Raw genomic sequence first — 13,646 nt, forward strand, 5'->3', positions numbered from 1 at the left:
AAATGATTGGTGAAGCCCGACTCGCTGACTCATAAGCCATCGTGATACACGCGAAATGGAAGAGTCACCATGTGCCTATTCTGTGTGTGTAATCGGACGCACACGCAGGTTTTGGAACCTGGAAGTAAAACCTTCTGTTCCAATGTTCAGAGGGAACCACTGTCACGGCTACCCTGCAGAGGAGAACTGCAATCTCCGCATTAAGAGCAGCAGCTTCCTCAAGTGACATCATCACCATTCCCACCATGCCTCAAAATGGCGGTGGGGTTCGAGGGAACTGCAGCGCGCGTCTTCATGGAGCATGATGTAGCTAAAGTCATGGCGTGGGACTGCGCCTGGACCCTGGATTTGCTGGTGATCCAGAGGTTCAGACGCTCATTGTGTGCTGTCAGTCAGGGCGCAACATGCCTCGCAGGGGATGTTGCCCTTGCACAACCGTGGGAGTCCCACCCTGACACGGCATGCACCCACCTGTGAGGTTCTGTGTGCGAGCATCCTCCAGGTCTATCAGCTCCCCGCATAAGCATGGTGGAAGATAATATAACTTTTTTTCCATTACCTCTGTCCCAGAGCTTACTGTATGTATCAGAGAGGCCTGTGGCTAACCACTGACAGCACCACGTAACAGCCCACGCATTCGGCCTGGGCCTGGGTGAGGTGGAGGATGGCTGTTGGACCCGAGCGAGCCAGCGTTGCTATAGTGGACATTGCTGCCACTGCCTGGGTCGATAAGATAAATATCTTATTGGTAGGCGTGAATTTATCCTACGGCAACAGTGGTTTCTTGGATGCCCAAGAGCCCACTGAGGTCGGAACAAAATAGTACGCTAGCGACTCCTGAGGCGAACAATGCCCGTCCTCTGATCCTCGAATCCCACGTTCCTGGTGAAGGGGTTGTAGGACGACACATGGTGACGCCCAGGACCCCGGTAATATTGGTCAAGGGAGGGTATAGCAGGAGCCATCGGTTCCACTAGCAGCTCCTGACTCGCATACGCCCCACCTACCATCAGGTCCACATCTGCAGCCACTAGTGGTGGTGGTGGCATGGGGATCCTCAGGCGACCCACAGCAGAGCAGAGGAGGCCAAAGAAATCTGCCCAAAGGGGCCGGATTATTTCCCCGCAGACGGAGCTGCCTAGACTTCGTCGAGCTGTTTGCCACTGGTCCCGAAAAGAGGTTGGAGAGGAAGGCTGGGAAAAGATGGCGTGGCATTGCGGCCTCGTTTAGGATGAGGGGTTTGTGGTACTCCCTGCCGGTGGATGATGATGGTGCCATCGTCTTCCCAGTGGCCTTGTCCAACTGCATGAGGTGTCACAGGCTGTCACGCACTGGTGACTCCACGAGGCTGGTGCAGTGTGCTCTGGCCAAAGTGGCACAAGTGGCACAAGTGGCACAAATGGCTTTTACTGGAGAAAGAGCCATTTCAAGAGCCAAGTAATACCCGATGACGGTGATCTTGATCTTGGAATGAAGAACATACAAGGGTCAGTGCTAATGCTAATAAGTTGCTGTTGAATTGCAAATGAGGAGGAAGGGTGTACTTTCGGGATTTATATATGGCTATGTTGCGCCACCCTGATTGGCTGGAGCGAATGCACATGATGCATTTCAGCAGATCTGCTACATGGGTTGGAGATTCCAAAAGGAGTGTAGACCCTAAGGGACGGAGCCTCCTGACATAAAACCAACTACACCCCCCCCCCCCCCCCCCCCCCCCCCCCCCGCCACACACACACACACACACACACTGACCATATATCATACACCACCCAAAACAAGCAGTAGCTGTATTTGCAGTCTCGTACCAGTAAAATGACCATACTTCAAATAACTTTTTTATTATTAATACTAATATGATAGAGGTACTCAATATGCATAACTCAACAAAAATCCCTTTGGAACGATGCCGCTCCGACACGCTGTGACGTCACGCCAGAGGCGGGTCCAGTCAGCTGGTCAGTTCGGTTCCGTGTCCTTCCTCCTCCGTGTTTCTGTTTCTGCTGTCCATTTCACAGTACCATGTCCCATCAAACCGGCATACAAGGTAAACAACATTACCTTTCAGGTGATTTTAGGCCTATTTGCAATCATTTCATTTCGCAATCTGCTTGTGTAAAAATGATGCGATGTCGACACGACCAGCCCAAGGGAAGCCTGTTGTATTTTGTGATGTATTATTCTAAGGAGGCTGGAAAAAAAACATGCACGACACGCATTAATATGGCCAGCTTTATAAAACCGGATCCGTCGCATTGACCCGCAATTGAAGTGGCCACGGTTAGAGAAATTATTAACGATCAAGCTTCTAGTCCATCAGTCCATCGCCTACCAGGCCTTTGGTGGTGCTACTATCGAACGAAAATGCATTGGGAATCGGAACACACAATTGGCAAACAAAAAGAGGCAACAGCTGCGAGAGTCACGCAGATGCCCCGAACATCCGAACAAGCAGCTCGAGTTTCAAGTCAGTTAATGGGTGAGCAAATGGGCAAAAGTGTCGACCAACAAACGAAAAATAATTACTGATACTGAGGACCAAATGAATGGGGCAAAGGGTCAAAGAATGCGGCATAATTCATATATAATCTTGACATAATTGAAATATTATTCAGCAAACCAACAAAATATTATTAATCTAACCGAAAGATGTCACACGCGACTCTTCTGACTCCCGTCCATCGTTCACCAGAAGTGCTCCCTCGTTCACTGGGCATTATACCGACTGAATGAAACGAAGTCGGAAAATCGAACAAGTCTTTTCACAGAGTGACTCGTCGAGAACCAGGTTGGGCAAAGATGTAACAGCATATGTAACAACTATTCAGACAGAATCAACTATCGAAGGAATTCTGTGACACGATTCATGAATATTTCTTCTTCTTCTTCTTCTTTTTCTTCTTCTTCCGGCTTCTTCCTGCATGTCATATTTTTTCAAATTTTAGAAATAATGTTACATTGTTAATATATGACTATAGATATGTGTTCGCGCTTACAACGTTCAAATGTCTAAACACTCATTTAAATGACAAAACACAAATAGAAATGCAAACGGCTCCACACCTGAATCAACCCACCATAAGTCATATAGATTGTATAAATATTTCTGTTTTTGTTTTTTTTATTCAAAAAATCGTAATATAGATATAAGATTTATTTGTGAATTGTGATTTATGAATTCTGTGTAATCTTCCAGTGATTAAGATGGTCCAGGTTAGGTTTTTAGTTCAATTATATGGCTAAATGTATCTCGTCCCATTCTCAAAATATGGCATTTTATTGTCTTTGACAGGCTTATTGGAATAATTGCAAAGAAGTAAGATAAGGAATACTGCCAGGTGTGCAAATTATGTAAGATTATTTTGTTAAAAAATCCCATAGGCTATTTGATATGCATCCAATATTTCTTGAGCTGGTACTTTATAAGAAACATTCAATGTATTTGTGTAATGTACAGTATGTGTTTCTCTATATGCTGTTTCAATTGCTGTCCAATTTTCGCGAAAAAAAAAGAAATAGAAATGTGAATTTTATAAACCAATATAGCTATTTGTGGTTAGTTAAATGTCGATATGTGCAATAGTTCAAGTTCAAGTTCAAGAGATTATTTGTCACATACATATACATACGGTCATACATACAGTGGGGCAAAAAAGTAGTTAGTCAGCCACCAATTGTGCAAGTTCTCCCACTTAAAAAGATGAGAGAGGCCTGTTATTTTCATCATAGGTATACCTCAACTATGAGAGACAAAATGAGAAAAAAAAATCCAGAAAATCACATTGTCTGATTTTTAAAGAATTTATTTGCAAATTATGGTGGAAAATAAGTATTTGGTCAATAACAAAAGTTCATCTCAATACTTTGTTATATACCCTTTGTTTGCAATGACAGAGGTCAAACGTTTTCTGTAAGTCTTCACAAGGTTTTCACACACTGTTGCTGGTATTTTGGCCCATTCCTCCATGCAGATCTCCTCTAGAGCAGTGATGTTTTGGGGCTGTCGCTCGGCAACACGGACTTTCAACTCCCTCCAAAGATTTTCTATGGGGTTGAGATCTGGAGACTGGCTAGGCCACTCCAGGACCTTGAAATGCTTCTTACGAAGCCACTCCTTCGTTGCCCGGGCGGCGTGTTTGGGATCATTGTCATGCTGAAAGACCCAGCCACGTTTCATCTTCAATGCCCTTGCTGATGGAAGGATGCTTTCACTCAAAATCTCACGATACATGGCCCCATTCATTCTTTCCTTTACACGGATCAGTCGTCCTGGTCCCTTTACAGAAAAACAGCCCCAAAGCATGATGTTTCCACACCCATGCTTCACAGTAGGTATGGTGTTCTTTGGATGCAACTCAGCTTTCTTTCTCCTCTAAACACGACAAGTTGAGTTTTTACCAAAAAGTTCTATTTTGGTTTCATCTGACCATATGACATTCTCCCAATCCTCTTCTGGATCATCCAAATGCTCTCTAGCAAACTTCAGACCGGCCTGGACATGTACTGGCTTAAGCAGGGGGACACGTCTGGCACTACAGGATTTGAGTCCCTGGCGGCGTAGTGTGTTACTGATGGTAGCCTTTGTTACTTTGGTCCCAGCTCTCTGCAGGTCATTCACTAGGTCCCCCCGTGTGGTTCTGGGATGTTTGCTCACCGTTCTTGTGATCATTTTGACCCCACGGGGTGAGATCTTGCGTGGAGCCCCAGATCCAGGGAGATTATCAGTGGTCTTGTATGTCTTCCATTTTCTAATAATTGCTCCCACATTAGATTTCTTCACAACAAGCTGCTTACCTATTGCAGATTCAGTCTTCCCAGCCTGGTGCAGCTCTACAATTTTGTTTCTGGTGTCTTTTGACAGCTCTTTGGTCTTGGCCATAGTGGAGTTTGGAGTGTGACTGTTTGAGGTTGTGGACAGGTGTCTGTTATACTGATAATGAGTTCAAACAGGTGTCATTAATACAGGTAACGAGTGGAGGACAGAGGAGCCTCTTAAAGAAAAAGTTCCAGGTCTGTGAAAGCCAGAAATCTTGCTTGTTTTTAGGTGACCAAATACTTATTTTACCGAGGAATTTACCAATTAATTCATTAAAAATCCTACAATTTGATTTCCTGGATTCTTTCCCCCCATTCTGTCTCTCATAGTCCAATTGTACCTATGATGAAAATTATAGGCCTCTCTCATCTTTTTCAGTGGGAGAACTTGCACAATTGGTGGCTGACTTAATACTTTTTTGCCCCACTGTATATATAATATGTATATATGACAAAAACAGTACCCTGGGATGAAAAAATATCCCACCGCACGGCCCTCATCCCCGCAAAAGGAGAGTGATTAAGGACAGAATGCGTGTTTTTCAGTGACGTCTGGTCTGACACAGTCAGAGAGAGTCCTTCGGTCCGCTCCAAATGTCCCTGCGTATAATCACAGAGTGCAGATTCTGGAACTTTTCAGACTGTTCTCAGACGACAATGATGATTATATTATACAGTATGTTTCAATGTATATAGTATATTATTTTTTAATATACATATATATATAAAAATATATATATTTGGGGTGCAATGATTCTCCAAATCCACGATTCGATTTGACTTCGATTTCAAGGTCACGCTTTGATTCGATTTTCCATTTGAATTTTTTTTTCCAGTACTGACAGCTATGCCATTGTTAGACTATTGAGTCTTGTTTGTAAAGAAAAACACTTGTTTGTCAATAACTAACTTTTATTTGAATATTAAAAAATATAAATGATAACAAACATATTTAAACAACACACCTAAACAGCTAAGAGCTCAAGCAAAACTAGACTTTAGAATAATGAACAATATGAATTGATTCAACTTATTGTCATTGCACAGATTACAAGTACTGAGGCAATGAAATGCATTTCTCCACATTTTTCTACTGGTCAGACAAGAGTGTATTCAGCCAGAGGCTCCTTCAGCTCTGCTGCAATAAGGACCGTTGCAGGAGGTCTTCTCTACCCATCGCAATAGCCACCTACAATTAGGGTCAGTTAGGGGACTAAGGGTCTCCAGGACGCTACCAGGAGGAGCCGGAACTGGGTTATTCACCGAAATAAGCACAGAAAAATGGATGCTATTTTTGCCAGAGGAGAACGCTAGTAGTAAAAGGCGAATTACTACCTCCAGCTTCCCAGCTCCAATGAGAGCAATCTTTTCTCCAAACAAAGTAAATAAAAACTCGAAATGTATTTTATTTACAAATTTAACTGCTGCTGTTCTACTGTGGAACAGATTGCAGATCGCTCCTGAAAAAATCCCGCCTGTGTTCTCACGTCCTTTTGGCAAATACCCCTGTGGTTCGGCCAGTGGTTATGAACCTCTAGAGGACATTCTCTCGGTGATGGTCGGATTACTTCCCACTTTCATCGCAATGTCTCAGGAATTACTGGCCATCTGGTTAAAGGCACACTCTCCATTGTACACACAATGAAATGTCGGAGGAGAGAGAGATGCGCCGGTGCGCTCATGCGTCTCCACCGATGCGGACTTCGCACACCATTACCATGAATATTTCTCTCTCTTGTGTGTTCATTGTTCAACAATGTGGATGAACTTATATTGAACCTTATTGTTTTTTTTTTTTTTCATATTACATTACATTTAGTCATTTAGCAGACGCTATTATCCAAAGCGACTTACAATTATTCAAACACCGACGGACGCAGCCATCAGGAGCAATTGGGGGTTAAGTGTCTTGCTCAAGGACACTACAGCATGCTATCAGGAGGAGCCTGGGATCGAACCAGCGACCTTTGGATTACTAGACGACCAGCTCTACCTCCTGAGCTACCATCCCATATTCCAGTTCTGTTCGAATTTAGTTCCTGCAGCCCTAGTGCCAGGTGGGCGGGTGCAGTATGTGTTGAGGGATGCGGCGCAGCTGACCCCTCAGCGAACCCCTCCGCGGAGCCAACCGCTGTTCTCCCAGCTCCGAACCAAATTTCATAAAAGTCGGTTTGGTAGCCAGGCCAGCATCAGTCGACACCCCCCAGCGCTGCATTTGTTTACTGGCGGGTCTTGACCACCCCAATATGGCGACCATGTCGGACAGTATTAACCACAAAAATACAGGGAGAATCGCAAACCTGATTGTGATTTTGAACTTCGAAATCGAACGCTCATTTTGAGCAATTTTCGATTTCCAATCGGAATCTTGACACCCCTAATATTTATAGATTATTTATTTTTTATTTATCTCTTCTTTTGTTTGCATATTTTTTATTTTATTTAATTTATTCAGAGTTTAACAGAAAGCCATGAGAATACACTTAAAACTGTCAATTGAGCATTATTATTATTATTCAATATATATTGTGATAATTATCGACATCGATCGATATTTAAAAAAAAAAAAAAAACACATTGTGACAACATCTTGACCATATCGTCCGGCCCTATTTCAATTCCCATTTCCTAGATCCAAATTTTAAAACGAGTGAACAAACATGCTCAGCCACCACATGTTATATTTCCTAATTAGTTCACTTGCATAATAACCATATTAGTGGACTAGATGACAAGTATTTGATTTACCAGCTTTTGTGTCTTGTCTATATTATTTTGGCAAAGTTGTTGTAGTCGTCATTCAGTTATAGTTGGTTGTTGTTTTGCTCTCCTCTAAGTCCTGGTTGCCTATTTGCATTGTGAAATGAACTGTTATATGTCATTAGTTATTTGATTCTGAAGTTATTTTCCCCAAAGCTGTTACATGATTGAAGTGATTTTCTTCTTAACAGCTACAGGGGAGGTGCGAGACGTCTTCTCCAAAGCCAGAAATGGAGCCTACCGCCTCATTAAGGTCGTCATCAACAATGGTGAGAAAAACCCGGCAACCTGTTAATTGAGGGGTAGGGATGCCATGATGAGGAACACTTTCACTTTCAGTTTTGTAGCGTACTAAGTATTAAAAGCATGATTAGTATTTTACAAATTTTAGTTCCTTTATTGGATGAACGTCAGCGCTGATAAAACAAAAAACAAAAACAAAAAAACAAACCGACGGTGGGGGCAGTGGGAAAGTAATGTAATTGGTGTATGCCCAAACACTGTTTAACACCGGTAACACCAGTAACCGCTGCGACCAACCGAGGGGAACCACCGTTGAACAGAGTCATTCCAGACTGATATACTGTATAGTATGGACCCAAGTTCATGGAGTAAATCCATCCTGAGCTGCTGTCAAGGATTATGAAGCACAGTGTATACCTGAAATACTTTCAGTGTTATCATCAATTATCTTTTTATTTTATTCATCTTGAATTTTCAAGAAGGGAAAAAAATGTTATTATTCTGAAATACAGAATCTAGCCCTAAATTAGACTATGGTAGTTGTTTTGTAGTATAATAAAAATAGCCATAATATCCTGTTGTTACTTGTACATTTTTAATTTTTGCTAGTAGCAAGCTGTTTTGTCCAGTGATTTCTCTGGTAAAAGTACATTGTTTCTGGTAAAACAAAAATTATTACTAGTAACAGCAAGAAAAGGCACTAGTCACAAATGAGTAAGTGCTAGTACTCAATTAATAGTGGTTGTGCTATACTAGAATAAATACTAGTCGGAGGCAACTATTTGATATCTCAAACAGCCCCATAGTATTCTTGTAATACTAATTGTAATAGTTCTTCTACTTCCTCTTTCTCTATCGGCTGCTCCCGTTAGGGGTCGCCACAGCGGATCATCTGCCTCCAATACCTTCTGTTCTGTGCATCTTCCTCCCTTACACCAACCACCTGCATGTCCTCCCTCACTACATCCATAAACCTTCTCTTTGGCCTTCCTCTTTTCCTCTTGCCTGGCAGCTCCACCCTCAGCATCCTTTTCCCAATGTAACTCTCATCTCTCCTACATATGTGTCCAAACCATCATAGTTACTGTTATCTAATAAATCAGTGCTGGTACCTAATACATTCTGACTTGTAAAACTAAGATAGTTACTATTAACTTTTGGAATAGCAACTAGTAACTGAAATAAAGATGTTAGTAACTTTTGAAAAGTGACTAGTTCGTCCTATGGATTAAATGTTAAAACGGCGTGCTATAGACCTGCTGTATTTTGTCGTTGGTCTTTAGAGCAACTCATTTTGGGGGGAACCAGACAAGCTTGTCAGAAGTGGGACCAGGAATACGACACCTATGTCTTGCCTCTCCTGGAGGAAGACAAGCCTTCCTACCTCCTCTACCGCCTGGACTCCACCAACAGCCACGGTTACGAGTGGCTCTTTTTGGCTTGGTCTCCCGATTGCTCCACTGTGAGTAAAGCACTTTAAAATTAATGGGTACACATTTGATGGGGGCTAAAGAAGGATTACTCCATCTCTCTGATAAAGAGTCCCGATAAAACAGTAGCTATTCACTCACCCCCCCATTTTTCGCTTGTTCCTGTTCATCGTTATGCTGACGACACTCAAATCTACATAGCTGTATTATCAGGTGACGGTGTGGTCCCACAGATCTGCTATGCCAGTGCATTGAACAAATCAGTGATTGGCTCTGTCACACTTTCCTGCAACTAAATAAGGACAATACTGGGATAATTGTCCTTGGTGCGAAAAACGAAATGCTGAAAGTTACTAAAACTGCTTTCACACATGCCCTGCAACCCTGAAATTGTCCGGATATTACCCGGAGGAGCTGTATGTGTTAACGCAAATGTCTGAATCAATTGGACAGGATATTAACTGGACTTTACCCAGCCTAAAACCCTAGGACAAAGTCTACATAATGTCCAATTGAGCGTTATATGTGAACAGAGCAGGTGTTTGTCCAGCGAATTCACAGCGAGCGCCTGCTTTCCTTGACATTCCCTTCCACTCCTTTTGTTTATAGTGCAGATACTCCAAATACATGCAGTATCAGTGCAAAAAAGTCACAATTACCAATAAGTTGGTAGCCTAGTCCGCCATCTTGGAGTGGTGTAACGGAACGTAGTTGATCCGTGATCTGACCAGGTTGCAAACCCATGGCTCGGCATGCATGTGAATTTTTCATTTATTTTATTTTATTCATTTATTATTATTATTTGTTATTATTATTTGTTCAAAATTACCTGTGCTGTCAGCATGCTGGGCATACAACACAGAGTATTTGTATGCCATTGCATCTAGGACAGAGTTAGTCTGCAAGTGGAGGTCAAGATCTCAACCTGCAATGCAACTCTTTATTAATTCTTAAATCATCAAGAACTACTGCAATAACTCTGTCCTGTGGATGACCTGTAGAATGACAAGAACACAGTTTTTGGTAATAGAGAACCACCACCAACTTCCTCTTTGGAGAACTATGTGTCATGTATGGGTCTATAAACAACTGATCACCACTCCAAGAGGGGGAGAATCACCATGGGTGGGACAAATAAACATAGAAACAAACAACATTTACACAAAAACACAAACATTGGATGACAACATGTATTTAAAACATTTAATTAGGTCCAGGAAAACTGGAACTACAACTGGTCAGATGGCCTCTTCCTGTCATAGTTATGGCAGTAAATGAGGGAGGAAAGGAGAGTGTGTGTGTGTGTGTGTGTGTGTGTGTGTGTGTGTGTGTGTGTGTGTGTGTGTGTGTGTGTGTGTGTGTGTGTGTGTGTGTGTGTGTGTGTGTGTGTGTGTGTGTGTGTGTATGATGTCCACCGGTGAGTGTACATGACTTATCCCCATTGGTACTGGTGTAGAAGGTCCGTATTATGTCGCGGCTCCTTCAAGTAGTGGAAAGGGCCCCGAAGCCCCCCAAACTCCGCAGCCTTGTAGACACCCTACGGAAAGCCCCGAGTACCCTGCCCTGCGGCCACAGAAGACCCCTGGGCCCCCAGAGAAGCCAGAGGGCCGTGGAGCAACCCCATCGCCCAGCCCCGTGGAGCATTACTCAGTCCCAGGGCTCTATTGTTTTCCTGGCAATTGTTCAGACGATCAAAATGGGTTGATGGTGTTTCAGTAGAGGGTCGACCGAGGAGAGGTCACCGAGAAGACATGTAGATGGGGAGACTGGAATGCTGCGACCCAGAAGGGTTGATAGCTTCTTCGTGATGTTGGTCCAGAATGCTAGGATAGGTGGGCAGAGCCAGAAGGCATGAAAGTAGTCATCTCTAGTATCAAGGGAACAGTGAGAGCAAATGTCTTCAGCCACAAAACCCATTTTGAACATTTTGTGTTCCGTGATATGGCTCTGTGCAAGATCTTATTTTGGATGAGTTGCACTTTGGAGTTGTGGGTCATAGAAAAGGTGTTGTTGCAAATAAGCTTCCACAGGTTAATATTGGTGGGAACAGCAAGGTCTCTTTCCCATTTCATTGTAGGTAAAGATAAGGTGTCATCTGTTTTTATTAAAAGTTTATATTTTAATATAATATATTATATTATATAATATATATATCATATATATTATATTATATTTTAATTTTAATAATAAGGGATTTTTCAAGTGACCGATATGATCAAGATTTTCAATCATTTGAGGTCGTTGGAGGATGTTGTTCGTCAATGAGATTTTAACTTTTAGAGACTGCTGTACATGAAGGAATTGAAGGAAGCCGTGGCCACTGATATTGTCAGGGTTCGCCTGGGGCCTACCGGCATCGGCCACTAGATGCCACCAGTACTGCCTTTTCAGGGTTGCTCTGCTTCACCTATTTCTGTTCCTGATTACCCTGCCTCATTAGGTGATATGTTTCACCTGTGTCTCGTTTGGTCGTCCCTATTTAGACCCTGTCGTTTGTGTCCTCAGGCTCTCAGTCTTGAGTTTGTCTAACCTCATGACAACGCTCTTGTTCCAAGCTCCCGAGATGTCTTATTTGTTTTTGCCAAGTTTTTGTACTTGTTTTGAGTAAACCTCTATTTTTGCCACCTCGCCTCTGCCTTGTTCTCTGCACCTGGGTTCACTCAGCACACCTCCTAACAGCAAGACTGAGCCACAACATGGACCCAGCAGAGAGCCAGCCTCCAGAGGTGGAGAGCCTGCGGGTGGCCTTGACGAACCAGGGGGTTGCGATTGGCCGTCATGAGCGGGTTCTCCAACAGGTCCTGGACAACCTGCAGTCGCTCGCCCAGGCCGTCCAGCAGAGCCAGGCACAGGCTCCACCTATGGCCCCTGCGCCAGTGCTGCCTCTCATGGACCCGCGTCCTCCAGATCACCGCGAACCACGACTGCCGGCGCCAGAGAGGTACGACGGTAACCCAGGGGGTTGTCGTGGCTTTCTGACACAATGCTCCCTGGCTTTCGAGCTCCAGCCGTCACAGTTCCCCACCCAGCGCTCACAGGTGGCATACGTGGTCACGCTACTCACCGGCAAAGCACTCTCCTGGGCCACAGCCATCTGGAATCGGCAAACCCTGGCCTGCTCCAGCTACCAGGCTTTTGCCGGGGAGATGCGCCGAGTGTTTGACCACTCAGTCAGTGGGAGGGAGGCGTCGACACGGCTACTCTGGCTCCGCCAGGGGGGACAGAGCGTAGCGGACTACGCCATCGCATTCCGCACCCTCGCCGTGGCGTCCGGATGGAACAGCGAGGCACTCATCGCGGCCTTCCAGGAGGGTCTCAATGAGGGTGTCAAGGACGAGCTGGCATCCTGGGAGGCGCAGGAGGACCTGGACACGCTCATCGATACAGCGATTCGGGTGGACAACCGCCTCCGGGAGAGACAAGGGGAACGCTTTTTCCCCGCTTCACCAAGACCAGCGCGCAGAGCGGCTCTGGGGACGAGGCCTCCCGAGCATCCCCTGGCTATCCCGAGCCCGCCTCCAGCATCAAGGGATGAGCCGATGCAAGTAGGCAGCACACGGCTCTCTCGGTCCGACCGTGACCGGCGGATGAGAGAGCGCTGCTGCTTGTACTGTGGGATCCCGGGGCATTTCTTTTCTTCCTGCCCTGAGCTCTCGGGAAAAGCCAACTCTCGTCCAGGGTAGGGAGGACTGCGACGAGGCCAACCTTCTCTCCCGAGCTCGAGGCGACCGGGGTCCGGCTGGCTGCCTTCCTCGCCTGGGGAGATCAACATCACTCCCTCCAAGCTATGGTGGATTCCGGCACTGCAGGTAGCTTCCTGGATGTAGGGCTAGCAAAGGCCCTAAAGCTCCCTCTGGCACCTCTAGAGCATCCTCTCACGGTGACAGCCCTGGATGGAAGACCACTGGGGTCCGGTAGCGTGTGCAATCTCACCGCGCCCCTTTGGCTGTCACTGGAGGGAAAACATTCAGAGGTAATCCAGCTCCACCTCATCCACTCTCCTGAGTTTCCACTGGTCCTGGGCTACCCATGGCTAGCCCGTCACAACCCACATCTGGACTGGGCCTCCGGGCGTCTCACCGAATGGGGTCCTGCCTGCCACACCACCTGTCTTCGTTGTAGTCCGTCTTCTCACCCTCTCGAGCCTCCAGTCCGTGTCCAAGCTCGGGCTCCTTCCCAAGCCCCAGCCCACTCCGGAGTTCCTGTCCATGTCCTGGCTCCAGTCCGTATCAAGGTCCCATCCATCCCGAGTATTCACGAGTGCCCCACGAGTATGCCGATCTGAGGGAGGTCTTCAGCAAGAGACGGGCCACCACGCTTCCTCCCCATCGGTCCTATGACTGCGCCATCGACCTTCTGCCTGGCACCTGCCCTCCTCGAGGACGTCTCTTCTCTCTC

The 13,646-nt window shown here is 45.3% G+C and overlaps 1 protein-coding gene across 1 annotated transcript in view; it reads left to right on the forward strand.

Annotated features, from left to right (window-relative positions):
- Window positions 1-1,977: 1,977 nt before the first annotated feature.
- LOC307246323 (twinfilin-1-like) overlaps window positions 1,978-13,646 on the forward strand; it is a 54,855-nt gene continuing 43,186 nt past the window's right edge. The window contains exons 1-3 of the mRNA XM_080022227.1: window positions 1,978-2,047; window positions 7,767-7,844; window positions 9,102-9,280. Of these exons, the coding sequence (XP_079878353.1) occupies window positions 2,023-2,047; window positions 7,767-7,844; window positions 9,102-9,280 (282 nt within the window). The 5' untranslated portion in view covers window positions 1,978-2,022. The remainder of the gene's footprint in view (window positions 2,048-7,766; window positions 7,845-9,101; window positions 9,281-13,646) is intronic.

This window comes from Zeus faber (assembly GCF_960531495.2).
Source record: "Zeus faber genome assembly, chromosome: 21".
Classification (NCBI taxonomy): Eukaryota; Metazoa; Chordata; class Actinopteri; order Zeiformes; family Zeidae; genus Zeus; species Zeus faber.